The 17,081-nt window shown below is 42.6% G+C and overlaps 1 protein-coding gene and 2 long non-coding RNA genes across 4 annotated transcripts; all 3 read left to right on the top strand.

Annotated features, from left to right (window-relative positions):
- Positions 1-456: 456 nt before the first annotated feature.
- LOC109525128 (uncharacterized) lies at positions 457-4,531 on the top strand. The gene is made up of 2 exons (XR_002170083.1): positions 457-807; positions 3,905-4,531. It is a non-coding gene; the product is annotated as an uncharacterized LOC109525128 (long non-coding RNA).
- A 610-nt stretch (positions 4,532-5,141) lies between these two features.
- On the top strand, positions 5,142-7,251 carry LOC109525136 (uncharacterized). Its single transcript, XR_002170085.1, has 2 exons — positions 5,142-5,496; positions 5,833-7,251. It is a non-coding gene; the product is annotated as an uncharacterized LOC109525136 (long non-coding RNA).
- Positions 7,252-9,042: 1,791 nt separating this feature from the next.
- Positions 9,043-16,601, top strand: fam219ab (family with sequence similarity 219 member Ab). 2 transcript variants are annotated; one of them, XM_019885780.1, is made up of 6 exons: positions 9,043-9,414; positions 10,618-10,717; positions 12,086-12,191; positions 12,786-12,866; positions 12,940-13,067; positions 14,166-14,265. In XM_019885780.1, exons 1-5 carry the CDS (start codon positions 9,349-9,351, stop codon positions 13,058-13,060), a joined length of 474 nt encoding a protein of 157 aa, XP_019741339.1. In that variant the 5' UTR covers positions 9,043-9,348; the 3' UTR covers positions 13,061-13,067; positions 14,166-14,265. The 2 variants fall into 2 exon arrangements, with proteins under 2 accessions (XP_019741339.1, XP_019741338.1); XM_019885779.1 differs by having other exon boundaries at positions 9,064-9,414; positions 12,940-12,994; positions 14,166-16,601.
- Positions 16,602-17,081: the final 480 nt, after the last annotated feature.

Here is a 17,081-nt window from a genome sequence, read left to right as displayed (position 1 = left end):
TTGTTCAATTATTGTTCAAGTGACTGTAAACAGGGTAACAAAACAAATCTTGCAAAAATCACGCATGACAATTTGAAATGTTGGTGCAGATTTTAGCAATGATCATGGAAGTTGACGCACATGCTTTGCATTTGCGGGCCACATACAATGATGTGGTGGGCCAGAACAGGCCCCCGGGCCTTGAGTTTGACACCTGTAGATTTTACACTGTGAGGGAGCCCAGCATCTCTGTCTCTCTCTCAAAAAAAAAAAAGATTATAGGAGATCACCTCTGTGGACTTTTACCAAGGTGTGAAGAGTAAAGCACTCTAATTGGATGTTCCAAAAGTGTCTGTCAATTAACAGCTCAGCGGAGAGCTGAAAAAGCAGCATAAGAGACGGAGGGAGGGCGTGTGTGTGTGTGTGTGTGTGTGTGTGTGTGTGTGTGTGTGTGTGTGTGTGTGTGTGTGTGTGTGTGTGTGTGTAGTGGGGGAGGGACCGATGCACTGATGCACGGCCCCACGATGTAGTGACAAGCACTATCTCAACCCGCCGCCCTGCAGCCTGTCAACATTTACTGTGAAGCGACTGGGACACCTTCGGGGCTGACCGCCGGCATGCTGGCTCATCAAGCACACGCCCACCAGGGCCCGGGCTCACTTCCGTGACCTACTTTCACCCCTCCAGACTTTCTCACTATCCTGTAAGAGTGGACTTGTGGTGTGGACCTCTACTGACTATGAGTCCGTGCTTTGCAGGAGAAGAGGAGGACAACAAAGTAAAAAGTAAAAGACAAGCGGGGGAAGGATTTCTGCACCCAAAAAACAAGTAAGTTTCCTGCAAAAATATGCTGCATTCTTAAAAATTTTGATTTTTTTAAAAAAATATTTATTTCCGAGGAAGGAATGCATGAAAGTGGATGAAAAGGCCACTGTTTTCTTTTTAATGATATTTTTGTCGCAGTTATTGGATAGATTAAAACAAGACATGCGTAAAACATAATTTGGGGTTAAACTTGACTTGCAACAACTTTTAGCCTGCATCACTTTTGCCTTTTCGAGCTCTATTGTCAATTTGTCAACGATCTCTTTTTTATTGTTGCTGTCATTTTCAAACACTTACAGTGTACACAATGAGACGAAACGCGTTTTTCCAGGTCCTCGTTCAATATCGACATGCTAATGACACAAAATGAACAAGACAATCCATAGTTACCCTTAATTCACTTAATAGACTGACAAATATTTGTTTAAATAGCTATTATAGCTTTGCTAAAAAAAAAACAAATCCAATGGTGGCCTCCAACTTTTGTTACAGTTCTTTGTGAGAGAAAGTATTTATTAACAAAGGAATTTGAGCACTTGTACACAACATTTTTCCTCCCTACAAACATACAGACCACCATGTGATATTTGACTAAAGCAAGTCTCGCTTTTGCATCTGAGTTGCATGCGTCCAGGTCCTACTTCGTCACATGAGATGAAGTCGCAATGGGGATGCATTATGCAAAAGTTCACTTGATTAGCATGCTCAGCGCGAGAGCAGCGCGCGTTGCGTGTGATGCACATTCGGACAAAGAGGGCATTCTCGGTCGCTGCTAATGTTTGCATCCCATTTCCATTCAATTATTGGCGTCATGTGAACATAACCACAAAAGCTGCTTTGTAAAAGTGGGAGAGAAACACGCACTCAGTGAGATCTCTTCCCTGCGTGTTGACAGTTGTATTGACTGGAGCCTCGGCGAGCACCCACACGAGTAACGTTGCGCGTTTGTAGACTACTGACTTTTGGACTTAGAACAATGTATCAGTAGACGTGCTAGTTGAGGGGTTCGTTGTTTTTAATGGATGGCTCTACTTTACGAACGGCAAAAGGAGAGAAGGAATCCTTTGAATGCAGTTTTATTGAAAAGAAAAAAACAGACGTCTGCAGCGCAGCGCGATCGAGAACTCGCTCTTCGCAACTAAAATCACTTCCGGCTTTCCCTTACTTCAACAGCCAATCAGAAGCTAGCAACATAAAAACATGTCTAAGGAATCCTTAAACAACAGAATGAAATTTAGGTAATCCTAACATGAAATAATATGATGCTTAAACCTAAAATGCTAATTAATAATATAACATAAGCTTGCAGACGTAAAATTCAGCACTTGTTTTTAGTTGAGGAATTTTAAAAACTAATAATCGTGCTAATGTCATGTAGATCAGCTCGCGTTTTTGGTCCCAAAGTTTATGGACAGCGTTTGTATCGTTTACCACAGTAGCCATCCATCCAGCCTCTATACCACTGGTCCCCCAAAAAAGATCCCAGGTTTCAATCTCGGCACCTGGCCTCCTGCATGAAATTTGCACGTACTCATCCCTTATTCCAAAAGACAAGCGTGTTAGTTTTATTGAGGACTCCAAATTGTCTTTACGATAATGATCCCCGCAATCGATCTGACAACCAGTCCAGGGTGTACTGTGCCTCTTGCCAAAAACCAGCTAATGAGGATCAACGTTTATAAAGTCAGTAAAAAATGGATGGCTGGGCGGTTTTCTCGAAAGATTTGAACCACTGCATGAGCTTATGCTGTCCAGAAGAAGGCCTCATTAGAAATGCATTAGGCTTGTGTGCGCATTTGTGTGTGTTCTGTTTTTTTATCTTGAAGTACAGACACACACACACACACACACACACACACACACACACACACACACACACCTGTGTAACCTGATAACATTCTCATGTTCTCCTTAAACACTCTGCAGCTAAAATGTCCAAACATTTTGACAGTGCCAAACGTGTTTTAGCATCTTTCTTAACATTTGTTGCTTTTTATTTTTCCTCACATACATGCATACCTATGGATGGATAAATATGATTTAAAAATGAGTCGGCCAAACACTACTTTTCAATTTTCTATTTATACGGAGGCATTGAAAAATTCCCATGAAGATCTCATTCAGAGATTTTTCGAATAAAATCTTGCTCTACAAGAAATATCACACTTTCTCCTGCAATGCACATTGTGTAGTTCATTTTGATGTGGACCAAAAAAAAGACAGATGGATATACCGTACAGGAGAATCAGCTCCTCTTTCATCTTCTCAGTATTGCACAAATATTAGTCGCTTTTTGCAGAGGATAAAGAATACACGTCTGCGAATATTGTTATATTGTCTACACGTATTGCTGCACCGTTTGTGTTCCGATATCCATTGCTTATAGGGGAACAACACCGCCACATAGATGCTAACTGTTAGCCAGTTTCCCAGTTTTGACGGTACCACTGCACATCAGGTTTATGAATTGTTGTCTCGCTTAAAATAATGAACTTCAAAAAAGGGTGCATTGACCGTTACCAGCACAAACACATTTCTCAAATCCTCAAACTAAATCTACAAAGAATATAATAGTACAATTACACTTTTGGAAGGGACTACAAAGTAGTTCTTGATCCTGGCACGCTTTGCAAATGAGAAGGGGTTTTTTTTTCCACTCTTGAAGATTTTGTAAATTGGGAGACGTGAAAAACTTTAGAAAACAACAAGAAAACAAGCAACACAAACTTCCTTTATATCCCTTGCAGTCCCTCTCGTGAAAACATACCCTGAATAAGTTTCCACCCCATTGTAAATCGTTTTTATGCGGCCGAGCTGACACAAAAGATGTTGTTGTTGTGTTGCTTCTAACATGCACAAATGGATTCAAGTTGAGTGTCTGCAGGGATAAGAGCACATTGGCCGTGTGACAAACTTGGCTGACACAAAGCAGTCGTTACCGAGCTCATCTTTCTTGTGGACTCAGCAGATCCACGTGACAGGCTAACCCTACCCAGACACGTCTGTGTTTGTGTGCGTGTGTTTGTGTGAGCACGAGCCTGGAAATGAAAGGCATTGTGTGTGTGTGTGTTTTTTTGTTTGTTTGTTTGTTTGTTTTCAGGCTTTCTCTCAGTGATGTGGCACAGGAAGTGAATTTTGCGGAAACATCCCCCGAGCTCTTTTCCCCGTGCTTTGGTTATGGAGCATGAAGTGAAGATGGGGCTGTCCGTGTGGGCCATCGCCGCCATCGTTTGCAACTCAGCAGTCGGCGTCCTCATCCTCATCCTCTTTGTCATCCTGTACAAGGCTTGCCAGGTGCCATCCGAACCGACGCCCGTCTTCACGTCCGAACCGGCGAAGACGCAGCCGAAGCCTGAGCACAAATACCTGCTGGCCGCCTGATCACGGCAAAGTGAACCTTAGCGGCCCGCCGGACGGTCCGGAAAGGAGCTCCTCTTTTGGCTCGTGTGTAAATGTCTCAAGGCGACGTCCTCACGTGCGGCAGCTTTGTGCGCAAATACTTGAAGCTAGACCAAGAGCAACAACAAGCTGTCCCAATCCTCTTATCGCTGCAGCGCGTCGCTGGGACTGTCCATCTGTTCGTCTATTTGCTCTGCTCCACGCAGGGTGGACCATGATATCCTCCACTCATTTTGAGAGGAATACAACGAACTGCGGTGGACAAGGGGAAAGTACACCCTTGAATGATGTCGACAGAAAAATCACACAAGGGTTAAAAAAAAAAAAATGATAATGAGGGAGACGAGTTCAACTGCTCAAACTTCTCTGTGATATTTTATAATTTCAGGAGCAAATATTACTTCGTCTTAATGTGCCTTTCTGTCATTGCCGCCATTTATTCAGTGTAGTAGAAAGAATACAGTGAGCAAAGCAATAAGTTGTTTATATTGTGCATGAATGAGGACAAATTGTCATATTCATTGATAATTGACACTCATTACACTCTAATGTCGTCCTTGAGAATACACTTGGAACGTGTATGTCAAGTTTAGCTGTTTATGACTGGACTCCGTAGGAAATGGCCGCAACACATTCCATAAACATGGCGGACTGGCTAAAAGATTTATTAAAAGCATTTTTTTTTCCAATGAGGAAGAGATAAAGAATTTGAAACCAACCCCATGTTGTTGTTATATTTTCTTAAGATTGAACTAAATGATTCTCAACTAGTGCTTTGGGGCCCCAAAGTGTGTCGGGGAAACATTTTGCCTCGGTTACGGTCAACAAATAATAATTCCCACATTCCAAAAGCATGCATGACAGGCTGATTGAACACTCAAAATTGTCCCTAGATGTGAGCGTGAGCACGGATGATTTTTCGTCTCTGTGTGCCCGAAGACAGCTGGGATAGGCTCCAGCAAGCCCTTGTGAGGATAAAGCAGATCAGAAAATGGATGGATGGATTATTTAGTGTGCACCGGTGAGTATTTGGTGCACACGAGCTGTAGCGTCAGGTGCAAACATGGTGAGATCTGGTACAACCGTTTTAGTATCTGGTCCGCACACGGTCGGTCTCTGATGACCACGTGTTGACATTTGGCTCGTACGCGTTAGCATCTGGTGCACACTAGTTGGTATGTGGTGGTCACTTATTAGTGTCAGGTGCCTACACAATAGCATCTGGTGTACATGCTGCTCCAGCCAGTGGGCACATGTTAGTATCTCGTGCGCACAAGTGAATTAACTTCCCGAGTGTCACGTTGCGGGGTGGTGGTGGACCCCAAAAAACAGGCAGGAGGGAGGAGCAGGTTGTACTTGAAGAATTGTATTGATAAAAACACAGAAAAAACTAAATCCTAAACAAAACAAAATCCTGAAAACAGAAAGAATCCAAAGTAGCAAACCAAAACCATGACTGAAGCAAAAACTATCAATAACCGAAACATGACCGGAACAAACATGACAGCAGCAAACAAACACACAAACTTCCTTTTAAACAGCTACTGACATAATGACCAACAGGTGTGCAGCTGCAGGGAGAGCCCTACAGTGCCACCTGTTGGTCACAAACCGAAACATGACACCGAGTCCACCTTGGTATCTGCGGAACACGTGTTGAAATTTGGTTCGCATATGTCAGTATCTGGTGTCAACAAATTAGCGTGAGCCGCATACAGTACGTAACAGCTTTGGTATGGAGTGTTCACAAGTCAGTATCTTGGGAGCGTGCATGTTCAGTTTTGGCATGCCAACGTTACTTTGCATCGTATCGTTGCAATTTCAAAGGTGAGCTTGCTAACAGTGGTTGCTAGCTTACGCTCATGCCGGCTTGGTTTGGTGTTCATGCATGTCGTAATTTCTCACACACACTTTGGACGGTTCGGACCGTGCTGAATGACCGCGGTTATACTCGCTCGATACAGACAAGTGTAGCTGTCATAGCGCGTATTATTTTTGTTTCAGGTGATTACAAAGCTCTCCATAGGACTAAAATGTCAATGTGTTTGCTTATGTGACTGTTGTTTATTGTTTCACAGACACGATTCCTTAAGTTCATAACTCGAACGATGTGACGTCATTGACAGTGACATTCAAACTTGAATGTTATTTTCTTTGCAAAGGCTCCTTCTTTTGGATAGCTTTACATAATATGGAAAGATACCCAGCATATTGCAGCAGATCTGCAGCGGATTTTATTTTTTTCCTCTCTTTGCCCCCACTGACTCGTTGCCCTCTCTTTGGCCTCCTACACTGCCTTGTAACTGGACTGGTGCCAGACACCTGCAAATGGTGCCCGACTCACTGATCTGCTTCAAAGTGGCACGCGTGACTGTGAAGGTCAGCACGTTCTAACCCAGTGCAGTGCGGGAACCACTGCACTGATCTTGATAAATGCTTATTGATTCCTCGCAGTAAGAAAAAGAAATAGTTTATGATTCACTCTGGTGCAGCAGCAATGGAGGAAAATTAGAAATGAGCATTCGTCTCTTCCTATGCTCCGTTGCACTGTAATCCCTCCCCCTTGGGAGAGAGCTATGCAGTCCGGATGAGGTTTATGGGGACTCGAGATCAGGCTCTTGCCATTACTCACCACTTCCTTACATCTCAAGTGCCACCCGGCACACACGGGGCAATTTCTGTTGGGTGATGTGAGCTGAGATGAAAGTGACTCAGTGAACTCACAACAGTGTTATGTAATGATGAGGAGAACTAGCAACGTCGAGATTACTAATAAACATTGGACATAGGGCCAGTAATCTGCAGCTCCATCTGGACCCCTGGAGGGGTTGCATAACCCACATCAGCTCGTAAAACCATCACAAAAGGAATCAAAAGTTAATCTGTCTTTTGGGTCATGCATGTGCACACACACACCCAGGCGCATTGTTGGAAAGGCAATTTGTTCAATGTTTATACTAACACAAAGACGTGCAGATTATGGGTGTGTGGTATTTTATTTTTCCTGCGAATGAATAATTGATAACAAAACTGTACCGGTAATCACTTCTAATCAGATCTTAAAAGATGCCCACCTACACCACAGAGTTGCTACTACTGATTCCACAAACACCTCTCTTCAACAGCTCACGTAGAGAAGTTAATGAGATTCATTTTGTGGCCCCACGTATGGCTGTATGTCTTTAAATGAGACAGACTAGTGTTAAGCATTTTTTTCCCACAATTTAAAACCTTTACCAGTGGTTTTATTGAGTTGTCTGTGTCACGTTTTGTCAAAAATATACAAGGCATAACGAATGGCAGGACACTTAAAATATGTTTTGGAGAGGCGGTTCTGTCTCCTGCAAAATCAGAGCTTAGCTTGTGTTGCCATGCCAACTAGGGCGGAGCTAGAACACGTGACAAAATGAGCAGCCACTCTGCATGGACTAATTAGTGACTTTTCTGACTCTTCAAGCAACTATATAAATATTTAAAACTATATATTTTATTTTTAAGCTCACAGTGTTTTGATACTTTCTACTGATTATTTTTCATTTAGTTAATAAAAATATTCTCGGCAGAAATGTTTTCCCCCCCTACTGTGCGATGTTATAAATTATTACATTTCATAGTCTGTCGGTTTTTTTAATGCTTACAGTACTTGTATTTTTACCGGTCTTTTGTTTAAACTCAAATATCTGTACTTATTAAACACAGAATGTGAGTACATTTGCCACTTCCGTTGAAATCATATTGAAAAAAAAGACCAAGATGATCTTTCTCAGAAAATGACAAAATTATAGAACAAGACTGTCGCCTGCTGGCTCAGGTGTGAACTAAACAGTGTCGAGTGCAATTTCGGCTGAGAGTTGTGAATTCGTCAATGGCCCGTTGAACTGCACAGGACACGGCGCTGCTGCCCTCTGCTGGCAAACAGGAATGTGCACGCCAACCGAACTTGGTTTCCATCCATCCATCCATCCATCCATGCGATTTCTATCTCACGAGAACCTCTCCGGTTGATTTATGGTGGGTATAATTTGACTGATCACCAATCAATCACAGCGCGATTGTGAATGTGGCATTTAGTTGACCGCAAGCCAACAGCTTTGATTAGAATGTTTAAAATTGAGTGCTTTTGGGAAGTAAGCTGTCTAGGCAAATTATGACGTCTTCCATTACATTTTTGCGAAGCTTCCTTGCACCAGCACTCTCGGTATTACAGCTTGTGAGAGCATCTTGACATTTGGAAAAACTGTTCGACTGTTTTTGTTCATAAAATAGTTTTCTTACAACGTATTTCTTATTTAACATAGAATTTTGAATTATTAGTTATATACAAGTGTCAGTATCCGTGCTGGTACTGTTCCTTTTCTCAATTGAAGTTTACAGTAAAATGTACACAAAATGGAAAGAATTATACGTTGTATATTTAAGCGCACACGGCTTCGTCTTGCAAACTTCCATTCGCTTCATGCTAACGTATAATAGTAAATGCACTACGATGAAGCAGGGGATCAGCATGCTTTGTCTGAGCCAGTCTGAAATAACCAATATTGACACATTTCTAATGAAATACAGTGGTATGATATTTTTACTTTATTATATATTATATATTTATAGATATTTATACTTTATTACTTTGTATCGTCATAGTAAAAGTAAATAAAATACAATACGTGCGCATTGAATCAGGTGGCAATCGTCATGTCATCTCATATTCAACTTTAATTGTCTTTTGAATTGCTTCTTTCAGTTACAAAACATTTGCATTACTGACTGAAAACTCGGGACGGAAATTCTTTTTGTCGTCCCAATTATTTCGAATTAAGTCCAAAATTAATTATCAATAACAATAGGTTTAACATAAATATTTCCATCATACAAAATCTTTCTCGAAAGCTCATGATTAACGTGAACGTGTGGAGGGCCTCTGCCGGCTTCCCGGTCCTCATCTTGGCCCAGCCTATCCGGAAGTGGGTGGTGGCCCAGCGGTCACCCCATCACCACCGTCGACAATAGCACCAGCTGGGATGAAGCTCGACTTCGCGGGAGCGCAGGGGTTAGTATTATTTCACGTCTGATCGGAACCCCACGAACGTCACCTTCCAAACGCGATCTGGTCGTTGGCTGCGTCGTCTTGTTGGGCGAAAAGGAGGCGGCATGATGGAGGAGATCGACAGATTCCAAGTGCCCAACGCTGTGCAGGAGGGGGAGATGCAGCCGCTGGTAAAAACACCATTATTGTAATGTTGTTTTCATGTGTGGTTTGTTCTGAAAATACTCTCTCCGCAAAAAGAGAGAAGCGCATTTACCGTCTGATTGGAAATGCGCGTGGCCTTGCTGTGCACACGAGATGCGTTCTGGTTCCGGTAAATGTCGCCTGAACGAGCGGATGTGTCAAACCAAGCATTTGGTTTTTGTCATAATGTGAAGTGAGAATGAGATGTTTTATGGTCAATTTCGGATATCAGTTGTGTTCCTCCGTTCATCGGGACGTGAAGCGAGCCGCAATTGTCACGTCCTCCTCCTCATCATCATCATCATCCTCACCCAGAAGCCACATCACCAGCATCCACGCAGCAAGTTATTCCAGCCTGTATTGGAGTTGATGATTTAGGGTTTAAAAATATGATGGGCAATAGTGTGTGTGAGTGAGAGAGAGAGAGAGGAAGGGGCAGTGGAACTACGTGCTTTGTAAGTGGGGCTGGGGACGTGATTTCAGTCCACAGACTCCGCACGGTGGCCCATTCGTATTTTTATGTCATGACTCATGTGCAGTGTCATGTATATGTGTTTACGCTTCCCTTGACTTCTCCATGACCTGCTTGGTTACATATATCAAATTAAAGGTGCCCCAAAGAAAACAAAATAAGTGTGTACATCATTGAAAGACAAGTCAGCGTTATCTGATCTCTTTGTGCTTTCTCCACAAAGTGCAGTAAAATGGATCTCTAAAACAATTTATTGCAATAATTGTGCATTTGTTGCTGATTTAATTTTTATACACTCTTAAAATGGATGAGCTGAAAGTAACCCAATGTGGGGGAAATAGCTAACCCCGCCCTTGGTCCAAAAAGGGACTGATCCTGGCCTGTTTATATTCAGCACATTGGCTTTAAGATTTGACACAGCATGTTTGACCAGATCTGTGGCTTCATCACTTGAACTTTCCTTGTTTCATGTTGGACTGTACTTCTGAAGCACTGAACTTGTCTAGACGCTATTGTATAAAGCAAAGATGCATGTATATGTAACTAGAATTACGCAGGGCCTTTTGGTTTGAAAATTGCATTGTATTGTATTCCACTACCTTGCAATGTTGATTGGACTTTGATCAGTTCTCCAGCCTTAACTGAACCCCAAACTGCGACATTTTATCCAGACATGCTAACTATTGACTGATGCATATTTTTGGCCTCATGTTGCCAGGACCCAGCCTTGTCCACGGCCTCGGAGGCCGACTCAGACAACAGAGAAGGCGAACCCGTCACAATCAACTACAAGCCTTCCCCCCTGCAGGTTAAAATCGGTGAGAATTGAAAGTATCGCTTGATATCATCATGTTCGTGTCTTCTTTTTGTTCTACCTTAACCCCAATGTAATCCAATGATGGTTGAGTTTCTATAAATATCTATTTTGTCGTATCCAAATGTCTCATCACTCATCCAATTTTTTTTAGGACGCAAGCTTGATTATTCAGTGACCTTTGAAATAAACCGATTGAGCAACTGCAACGTCACAGACATTTCCCTCACTAGTTCAATTCAGAGTTGGATTCGAGATCCTGGAAATGGTTCACGAGAGCCAATAAACGAGAATCTGAAATTGGAAAAGGTGTCACAAACGCTCGGCTCTGAACTGCTCCAAACAACACTACTGATGGATTGCCTCAGCAAATGCAACCAGTATAGCACAAGTTTTGCTTGTCACAAAATAACTGACACGTCTTTTCGAAGGGAAGTGGTTCAAATGCATCGCGCATGCTAACCTTTCGCTCCTTCATCCGTTTTAATGAGGTTGTTCAGGGTTTTCCAGACATCGTTTGTACTACCTTTCGGCTTTCCCGAACTGCCATCCGTGTCAGCAAAATATTTCCACATCTCATTGCGTGCCTCGATTTTCTCAACGAGCTCAATCTTGTTGCCATTTTGGGAGGCGTCTCCCCCTACAGAGAACATTTATCGCTTGTCTGAAAATATTGGAGAGGGAGCCAACCCCAAAAATGTCTTTACAGTAATATGTTCTATGCAGCTCCACTGGTCTAAATACAGCATTCTGATTAATATTATGTTTGTGGAATATGAGTTAAGCAGTAAAATCCATACGTTTATGTCCATCTCAGGGTGTGGCCATGTTGCCACAGTTTCTCAGGGCTCAGGTAAAGACCAATCATAGCTCAGCTTCAGAAAACAGGTGAGCTGTGATTGGTCATTACCTGAGCCCAACTGTGAGGTCATTTTCAGTTGACAGAAAGTGGCAAAATGGCCGCCCCCTGAGATGGACAAAAACGGGTGAATTTGCTGCTTAAAATATTACGCAATCACCATATTACGTAATCATAATGAAAAAAATTGTGTTGACTTCCCCAGGTTCCTCTGATGGTGAAAATGACAGTTTATGATTCACAGCGTTTCACCTAAGCAGCAAGAGAAATGAAACCCAATTCCCTTTTCTCATCATCACACTTCCTGATGAGCGCTCGTTTTAATTATGCGACTCTTATTCAGCTTGTGAGTAGTTACACAAGGGCAGGGGAGAAACATTTCAAGTCTGTAAAAAGACCAATGCTTGATGTCGGAAGCTGGAGAAGCGCGTGTGACAAGCCAAGCCAAGCGCGCTGACCTTCAGGACTCGTTAGATGTCTTTTGAAGCCGATGTCGTGTTTCTGTTTCTGCAGAGAAACAGAGAGAGCTGGCCAGGAAGGGCTCATTGAAGAACGGCAACGGTGTGGGCAGCCCAGTCAACAATCAGCCCAAGAAGAACAACGTGATGGCCAGAACACGGTGAGCAGAACGCCAATGACGGAAAATTTCGGGCTCTGGCTTCTTCTCCAGAGTTCACCGCTTCATAACTTGGGAGGAGTTCATTCAAAGTTGAGCGCTGTAGTTGGCAAGAACGGGAAAAAATAGTCTTTATTGTCAACAGATTTTAGGGGATAAGAATTCTGACATAATTTAACGAGACCCCCCCCCAGCCCCAAGCAGCTCACTGTTGATATGTTATGACAATCACGGCTCTTTTTTTTTTAACATGCGGCAGCCGCATCCAGCCAGAAAAAGGCGAATCGAAGCTGCTGGTTTGTGCGAATGTGCTCTCATCTTTCCGCTATGAGACACGCTTCCTTGAGTTTAACTAGAGATGCTATCTCACATCCATTATGTGGGCTTGTCACATGGGCTCTTAGGAGGAAGGGTTTTCATTGATTGAAGGTTTCCGTGACGCCGCCCGCTCCGTCTGCCTTCTCGCTCACTGTCTTCTCCGATATTTTTGTTGTTGATGTGTCCGATATTCCGCCTCCTCCCTCATCCTGTTCTGCGCATAAGCTTCTTCTTAATGAATCCCCATCCCTCGCGATTATATCCGCTTCTTGCTAACAGGTTGGTAGTGCCCAATAAAGGCTATTCCTCGTTAGACCAGAGTCCGGATGAGAAGCCCCTGGTTGCGCTCGACACAGACAGGTGAGCTCCGTCCACGATCTCCCGATTGGTGTTGCAAATCGAGGCCACGTTTCACACCGTTGCTCCTGTTCAGTGACGATGACTTCGACATGTCAAGATACTCGTCGTCGGGATACTCCTCTGCCGAGGTGAGTCGCAGTCTTGCAAATGGACGCCGTCCGCGTTTGGATCTTAATGCCACAAGAAATGATTAGCGGACCTGTGAGTAAAACGCCGTCGTGTCATTTCGACTCTCTGTCTCGGCGTTGCATAACAGCAAGCGAGGCGTGCGCCGTGGCAACAAAATGATGAAAATTGTAGGTTGAGGAAGGAGGGAGACGCTGAGTTTCTGCGTCGTCATCGCATTATTCTCATCAGTAGCAGAAGTATATCCAAATAAAAGACGGGCACATTACCTGTGGAAATGTGAGCACTTTCTTTAGCATCTGCCAAAACTAGAAACCGAAACTTATGAGCATAAATTTGGAAATGTTATCTCCATTATACAGTGGTACCTCTACTTACGAACGTCTCTTCATATGAAATCTTCAAGTTACGAAACGCCTCAACAGGAACATATTACCTCTTGTTACAAATGAAATTTCAAGATGCGAAAGGTAAAAATACAGTATGGGCTGCTGCTCGCAGCTCCGAGTTTCCTGAACGCAACGAACTGATAGCTGCTCTGCCATTGGCTATTACCTCACATCATCCTGGCATCCCATTGGCTAAGCGGGACCTTGACCGTATGGGTCTATGTGTGTAGATGGATACACACCTGTATGTGTCTATGCAGCGTCCTCGCCATTCGCTGCTCGGGACATGAGGCATTCTTATAATTTTACGTCAATGTGAATCACCCAGAAAAAGTGTTCACCAATCGGGCGATTGCTCACTATGCTGATGTTTGTGTCGGACATTTTCGAAGGAATGTTTTAAGCCCACAAAAGCAAACGTCCTTGGATCAGTTCTTTACAAAACGCCAGGCAAAAACCTCTTCTGAGATAGAACATGAACCAAAGAGGGCAAAAAATTTATTCTTCATTCTTTGTTTTACATGCACAACTCTCATTATATTGTGCAATAATCTAATTGTAACATATATTTGTTACATATTTTGATTCATTTTAATGCTTTGTAAAACATTTATGTCTAAATTTTGGGGAGCTTGGAACAGATTAGGGCATTTGCATGGAAAACGCGTCTCTACTTCCAAAAGTTTCTTGTGAAGAACTTTCTTCACAAAGAACATATTAATTTTGTAAGTCGTGGTACCACTGTAATTGTAAAGCACATGAGCACGACTTGCATCTTTTGCAGCAAATCAACCAAGATCTCAACATCCAGCTGCTGAAGGACGGGTACCGCTTGGATGAGATACCGGACGACGAGGACCTGGACCTGATCCCGCCCAAGTCAGTCAACCCGACCTGCATTTGCTGCCAGGCGACGCCCTCCACCACCTGTCACATCCAGTAGCCCGCCCGTTTCTGAGCACAGCGTAACCCCGATGTTCATCTCCTCATCAGTTTTCTTTGTTGTCTAGAGTGACAGCGGTGACACACCGGTAGAAAATATATGACCGACTCAAATGTGCTAGAATAGGAATGACCAGTCCATTCAGTCATAGTACGTTTTGCTTAAAACTGTGAGAAGGCAAAAGATAAAGAGAGTCAATATACACGAGTCGCAGAGAGTTAGCGACATTGGGCTTTCCGTGACATTTCAGGATGCAACTCAAATGCATGATAACCTTTCAATTTCATCTGCCTGCCTAAACTGCTGAAACTTTTGAATGCCCGACCAACTGGTCATTGTTTCAGTGTTTTTTGCCCAACTTGCTGTTTTCAAACAAAAAGCCGACACGGCAAAATTCACAATTGTTCGTTCTGTGAATGGATTAAAACGTTTCCTGGTTCAATTCGAAATATTTTAACAGTCCTCTTCATTGAGCTGTTCGCATTTTGATATCCTGAAACCCAGATGACGCCCAAAATTTGATCAGCAGAAGCTGGCCGTTGCCTGGCTTCAAACAGAATGCTCTCAGACCACTGAGCATCATCGGTGGAAACAAAGACTGGCGGAGTCAGAGAAATGCATAGGAGAAATTATTGGAATTGTGCTTTTTTTTTTAAATCAGCTGCTCTGCTCTTTGTTTTAGCACAGCGAGTGACAGTGCCAAACGTCACCGCATTGGACAATTGTGAAAACAAACACAGTGGCTAACTCACAGCCACATACCGACTCTCGCACAAATAACGAACGTGCTGGAATGGAAAAACTGCAGCCCCTGCGGTTTTTATTGGGAGAGCATCGTTTAAAGGCGCCACATGTATCCATCTTTTTTCAAGCATAGCCCCATTTACTGACTGTACGTATGCAACAGAGACTCTCCGCACTTCACTTGAATTATAACCTCCGCCACAGGTATGAATTATAACTACAGTGAAATATTGTAAAACACTGCATTGGTCAGCCTCGGTGACACTCAGTCTTTGAACATTTGGATGTGTACATTTAAAAGTTTAGAGGACTTTAAAATAAGTCCAGCTGTCGAGGTGGTATTGCTATTGAGTTTTATCCTGAAATTTCACCCCAAAGCTGAATATCCCTACCTTTTTGTGACGACTGTGTATGTAGAGTATATACCGTATCTATATACAGGATATGAATGCCGGTGTTTTCCTCCTATGGTAGGACATGCACTTCTCCTCAACATGATATTAAAACAGTGATGATGATATTGCTGACTCAGCTGCTCCGCTTACCTAAAACACGGTTTACATGTGTAACTACCGTTGTACTGTTTTTGTTGTCCTGAAATTAAGTTTAATTGCTGCGTGTTGATGAGGCAAACGACTGCAATCTTGGCGCTCCAAGTACTGTAACATTGTACTGTACAAGGTTGCGATGTAGCACAGTGCGGGCCACGCTTCCCCCTCCCCATCCTCATCCAGTCCTCTGTCCTACTGGCTTCGAATGTATCCTGACAGGCTTTAGGGATGAATGTAGGGACACGGTTGAAGCGCTAACTGCATTATGATCACTGGACTAGATAACTTGAAAAACAGAAGTTCAGAAGGAATAATTGCACATTTCATTTCTCCCCTTCCCAGCATGTTATGTGTTGTATCATTTCAATTTGCACAAGTTGTTTTCAACTTTTCGGGCCTGTTTCTTGCACAGCTGCGATACAGTTTTTCCCCCGAAGTAGGAAAAAAACGCATGAAAAGGGAGATTGCTGTATTTGGTTAGAAGGCATTAGGACAAAGGACAAAGTACAGTATTTCATGTCATTTCCCCCAAAAAGATTTAAAGGTTTGTACATTTTATAGTGTCCATCATGAGAAGCAAAAAGGATTTGACTCCTCCCTTTGCACACATACACACATGCATGCATGCATGTACTGTACATAACCACCATGCCAATGTGAATAGTCGATGGGAAACTGTGGGTCTGGCGGCTTCAATTACTGACCTATCTCCCTTAAATGAACTGATTATTTGCAGTTAGAGTTGCCTTAAGTACAAACAAGCTAACAATATGTGTATCATTTATTGCAATGATGTTGCCATGAGAAGTTACTTTAATAAAGCTGGTGTAACTTTTTTTTTTTAACCTTAAACCATTAGCTTTGATTATTTTTTCTCTTAAAATCATTTTGGTTTTATAAACACTCCCATTATGGCATTTAACATTGTTATTGTTAAGTGTGGTCTATGAAAACAAATAAACACACAGCTAATGGAATATTAGCCCGACTATTGCTTTTATTTTTGTTACTGCTCTTCTACAGCGATAAAAGGAAGTTATTTGAGTTTATTATAAGTAGAACCATGTGGTACATGTTACACATGCATACCTGTCAACTTTTCAGAGCGGTAAAAAAACGCCTTACTATACATGGTCGTTATTTTCGTCAAAAAACGCCTTCCTATACACGGTCGTTGTTTTCGGCAAAAAACGCCTTACTATACATGGTCATTTTTTTCGGGTTAAAACGCCTTACTATATATACATGGTCGTTTTTTTTTCGGCTGAAAACGCCTTACTATACATGGTCGTTTTTTTCGGCTAAAAACGCCTTACTATACATGGTCGTTTTTTTCGGCTAAAAACGCCTTACTATACATGGTCGTTTTTTTCGGCTAAAAACGCCTTACTATACATGGTCGTTTTTTTCGGCTAAAAACGCCTTACTATACATGGTCGTTTTTTTCGGCTAAAAACGCCTT

This window comes from Hippocampus comes, unplaced genomic scaffold (assembly GCF_001891065.2).
Source record: "Hippocampus comes isolate QL1 unplaced genomic scaffold, H_comes_QL1_v1.1 scaffold78, whole genome shotgun sequence".
In the NCBI taxonomy this organism is placed as follows: Eukaryota; Metazoa; Chordata; class Actinopteri; order Syngnathiformes; family Syngnathidae; genus Hippocampus; species Hippocampus comes.
Note: the sequence above shows the minus strand (reverse complement) of the source record. Positions and strands in the feature narration are given on the sequence as shown.